At 43.0% G+C, this 4041-nt stretch overlaps 1 protein-coding gene across 1 annotated transcript in view; it reads right to left on the bottom strand.

Annotated features, from left to right (window-relative positions):
- LOC104966318 (zinc finger E-box-binding homeobox 1-like) overlaps positions 1-4041 on the bottom strand; it is a 35537-nt gene that overhangs the window by 577 nt on the left and 30919 nt on the right. Inside the window, exon 6 of the mRNA XM_010795505.1 lies at positions 1098-1183. Within this exon, the coding sequence (XP_010793807.1) occupies positions 1098-1183 (86 nt within the window). The remainder of the gene's footprint in view (positions 1-1097; positions 1184-4041) is intronic.

The raw sequence follows: 4041 nt of genomic DNA, 5'->3' as shown, positions 1-4041 counted from the left end.
TAAGCGTTGTTTTAACAGTTGCAGGAGGCAGGTACTTGCTTTCAAGCAGAACAGGGCAAACAAACTTAGCAGGAGTGTTTACATGTTCGGTGTAATGATGTACAACGGCGTCGACAACTTCTGTAGTCCTATTCAGCCACTTGGTAACAACCATCGTTTTTCAGACACGTCAACTCTTCAGAAATCACCAGTGGGGTCACTGCTGATGTGTTTAATGTCGTAGAACAAAACGTGATCTGTCTCTTCAATTTGTGTCAAACACAGACCTTATTTCCAGATATTTTCCAAAATCCCATTGCTTTTTGTCGAAGGAACCGGCAGTGGTAAAACTGTTAACTTACTTCCGGGTTTTAGGACGCGTCACTGCGGTTCTCTATATGTTCCTTGTTTTGTAACTGTGGCAGGTCGGTTGGTTGAGTTAACACCTGTTAAGTTGCTGTGCTATTTATTAGAGGTATTTTCGGTTGACCTTTTTATAGGCCTAGTTATTAATCTTGCAGTTTATAATGTTTTTTGGGTAGTCCAAAACCCAGTTTCTGTAACAACTCCAGTGTCCTGTTGCCTTACTGCTTGGTCCCTAACGGCCCGTCCACACGGCGGCGTGCGTTGAAGCTTCAACGCTGCTTCCCATTCACTTTGAATGGGGTGACGTCACGCTTTGCTGAATTGCATTGTGGTTCCGTCGCTTCGCTTTGCCTCTGTTGCTCGCTTCAAAAGTAGAGAAAAGTTCAACTTTTCAAGCTTCGACGGAAGCGTCAGCCAATCAAATCATATGCCAGTACAAGCTCTAGCCAATCAAACCTTGTGCTTTTGTGTCCGGGGCGGGAGATTCATGTGATTGGTTGTTGGTCGAGCTTCAGACACGCCCGCCGGCAAGCGTCAACGCACACTGCCGTGTGGACGCTGCGTAACACTGTTAAATGCAACATGTTCAAATCTATCTGTTATCAAAATGTCAAGACGATTTAATCAAAAATTGTACATAGACGTCGCCCACACTGAGCAGGAGTAGGTCCTCAGCAGGAACAGAAGTTCAATGACAGTTCACAGCAGGTCAGGGAGTGGCCTTTAACGGTCCCGTCGAGCTATTCTTGTACCTGCTGGTGATCAGGTTTCCAGTTCAGACACACCAGGTGCTGCTGCAGCGTCTCAAAGCCAACTGCACTCCTCTCATACCCCGACACTGTGAGGAGGAACACGGGACGAAACAGAAAGCTTGAGATTTAAAGCATTTAGTTCAAAAAGGCTTCATTGTTTCCAGTCGTCTGACTCTAGGTGACAACATGAGTGATGGAAAACATGTGGTGCAATACAACAAGCCAAAAATAAAGTCAGTAGACTAACATATAAAATGAAGAGGCAAGCACACGTTAATAAAATAAAAATCAGATAAGTACACGACTATGCTAAAGTAATAACATATTATTATTGAATAAGTATTTCATCTTATACTCTGATATTATGTTATCTTACTATATTTTACCAGTATATATTCTGCTTATATGCATTTTACTTGCATCATTTTGCCTCTTACACCGTTCTCTTGCACAATTTGTATGTCTAGGTATATTGTATTTTTGCATTGTAGTAGAAGCCCTGCGACTTTTGTGCATATGACAATAAAGCATTTGAATCTTTCTCCCCTCAGCCTCTATACACATTATTTTGTGGAAAGACAATCACCCTATCAGCTTGAACTAACCCCCATACCTCCGACTCTACTTCCACCCCCACCTCCACCTCTGTAATGCTTTAATTGAATCTCCCACTGGCAGGATATGAAGGAAAGTCCTGTCCTATCTGGGGAGTCCGGCTGCATTGCCTCGTCTCTACAGGCCTCAGCTGCCCTGCTGCCCGTGAAGCAAAAGAGGAAATGGAGGTAATTATTTAATGCTAATTCAGTATTGACATGATTATTGTGCTCAGAGGGATTTGTTCCCCCTCTTTTGTAAGTGAATTTGTATTTCAGATGGAAAATCCTTCTCAGTAAGCTGTCAGCCAATGAGCATTGTTCTTTGAAGAAGAGGTGACCCCTCGGGCTAAAAGTCCCTTTATACCTCCCTCAGCAGTTTCTTTGTCATGCGTCAGGTAGGGGTTCTACCGTAAGACTGAATCTATGGATCTGACTGAGATATACAGGGGATTTAACCCCTAAACCTGTAAGTGTAGATGAAAGGATTTTGCTGCACTGAGACCTGTTTTTTAGATGTTTATTTTTTGTAGTTTGGCTCTCAAATACAGATGACAGTGAAGAGGCACACGTGGGGGAAGTACGGTGGCCGACCGATGCAAACACGGCCCAAAACACTTACATCAGGTGAAACACGCAGCACTTACAAAAATGATGTAATCAAAAATACACAAATATGTCAAAACCCATGCAAATGAAGAAACGTCTTCACCAACTTGACGAAACATGCGCAAGGTTTACTAAAAGCGCTGCATAAACAAAACACTTCAAAATAAAAAATCGTGCAAGGGGCTTAAAAACACAACAACACTGAAACGTGTCCGAGCTGTGTGCAGACATTTTGAGTGTCCCTGTTTCCGTTCTTTCCGAGCTTCTTACAGAGTTTTTTTATTTACAGTGTTTCGTTTATGAAGCACTTTTAGTAAAGTGTGCGTATGTTTCGTCAAGTTGGTGAATGTTTTCTAAACGCTGCGCATGTGTTGTGAAGTTGGTGAAGATGTTTCTTCATTTGCATCTGTTTTGACAGATTTATGTTTATGTATTTGCACATTGTTTTTGAAAGTGCTGCGTGTTTCTCCTGTAGGTATTGTGGGCCGTTGTAGCGTGTTTGCACGGGTCTCAGTGTTTTACTTGTCAAGTGGTAAGTTACAGCTAGAAAAAGCAAGGTACAAAGGTACAGTATAGCTCTGTGTCAGATATGTTAATCTGCCCAAACAAGTAACATATCCTTCCAACAAATCAATTAGCTTGAGCTCTATTGTTCTGTAGTTGAGCTCAGAGAGGCTGTGGCTAACAGATGAGTAATGTAATTTTGTGTCAGGATGAGTAATGCGGGCACAAATCACTTGTCGGTATGAGAGGCTGGGGAGCTGATAATGGTGAGTCCTCACATTGGGTTTATAACGCAGGAGGAGAGAGCAGGTAATTCACCCTCTCTCCGTGTCACCCTCCCCATTAATGATACGTTGCATGGCATTATGAATAAAGAGAAGGGCATGCACCTGGAATAAAGGAAACTCTCTGCTGGGAATGTTTAATTTATGACAAAGTTAATAAAGGGGTTTGTTTTGTAGCTTCAGATCAGTTTTAAAAGCTTTACACACTGATCTGGCTGAATTGGTGACTAAGGAGGTGACTCACAAGTCTGTCGAATACAATAAAAACAACCTTAGGTAGTTCCAAAAGCTGGTTTCCTACCATGCAAAGTACTGTTTTAATGATTACTCATTGATTGAGACTGTTCGATCGGAGCTTCATTTCATCCTGTCACCTGAGATAAGAGGGGACAAAGTCTGCAGGGATGTTGTGTTTTGTTTGCCTTGCAGACAGGTAAACCAGGGGTCATTCAGCTGACCACTGTACCTGGTGTGCGTGTGCGTGTGCGTGTGCGTGTGCGTGTGTGTGTGTGTGTGTGTGTGTGTGTGTGTGTGGCCTAGCATTACTATATTTGTGGGGACCTAAATCTGTTTACACAGTCACGGTGTGGGGACTCATTAATTTTAGGGTGAAGACTTGGTTAGGGTTAGGGTAGGGTACGGCATGTGTTGGTTATGGTTTAAGGTAGGATAAGTCTCCAGGAAAGGCATGTAAGTCAATGTAATGTCCCCTGAAGTGATGTATACATGGGTATTTGGTGTGTGCGTGTGTGCGTGTGCGCGTGCGCGTGTGCGTGTGCGTGTTGTGTGGTTGTGGTGTGTGGTGTGTGTGTGTGTGTGTGTGGGTGTGTGTGTTGTGTGTGTGTGTGTCTGGTGTGTCTGTGTTGTGTGATTTGTGTGTGATACAGTCTGCAAAAGCGTAAAAATGGTAAAAGATGGAATGACTCCTTAACATGCACATAGTTTATTCAATAA

This window comes from Notothenia coriiceps, unplaced genomic scaffold, assembly GCF_000735185.1.
Source record: "Notothenia coriiceps isolate Sejong01 unplaced genomic scaffold, NC01 NC01_scaffold00037246, whole genome shotgun sequence".
Taxonomy (NCBI): domain Eukaryota; kingdom Metazoa; phylum Chordata; class Actinopteri; order Perciformes; family Nototheniidae; genus Notothenia; species Notothenia coriiceps.
Note: the sequence above shows the minus strand (reverse complement) of the source record. Positions and strands in the feature narration are given on the sequence as shown.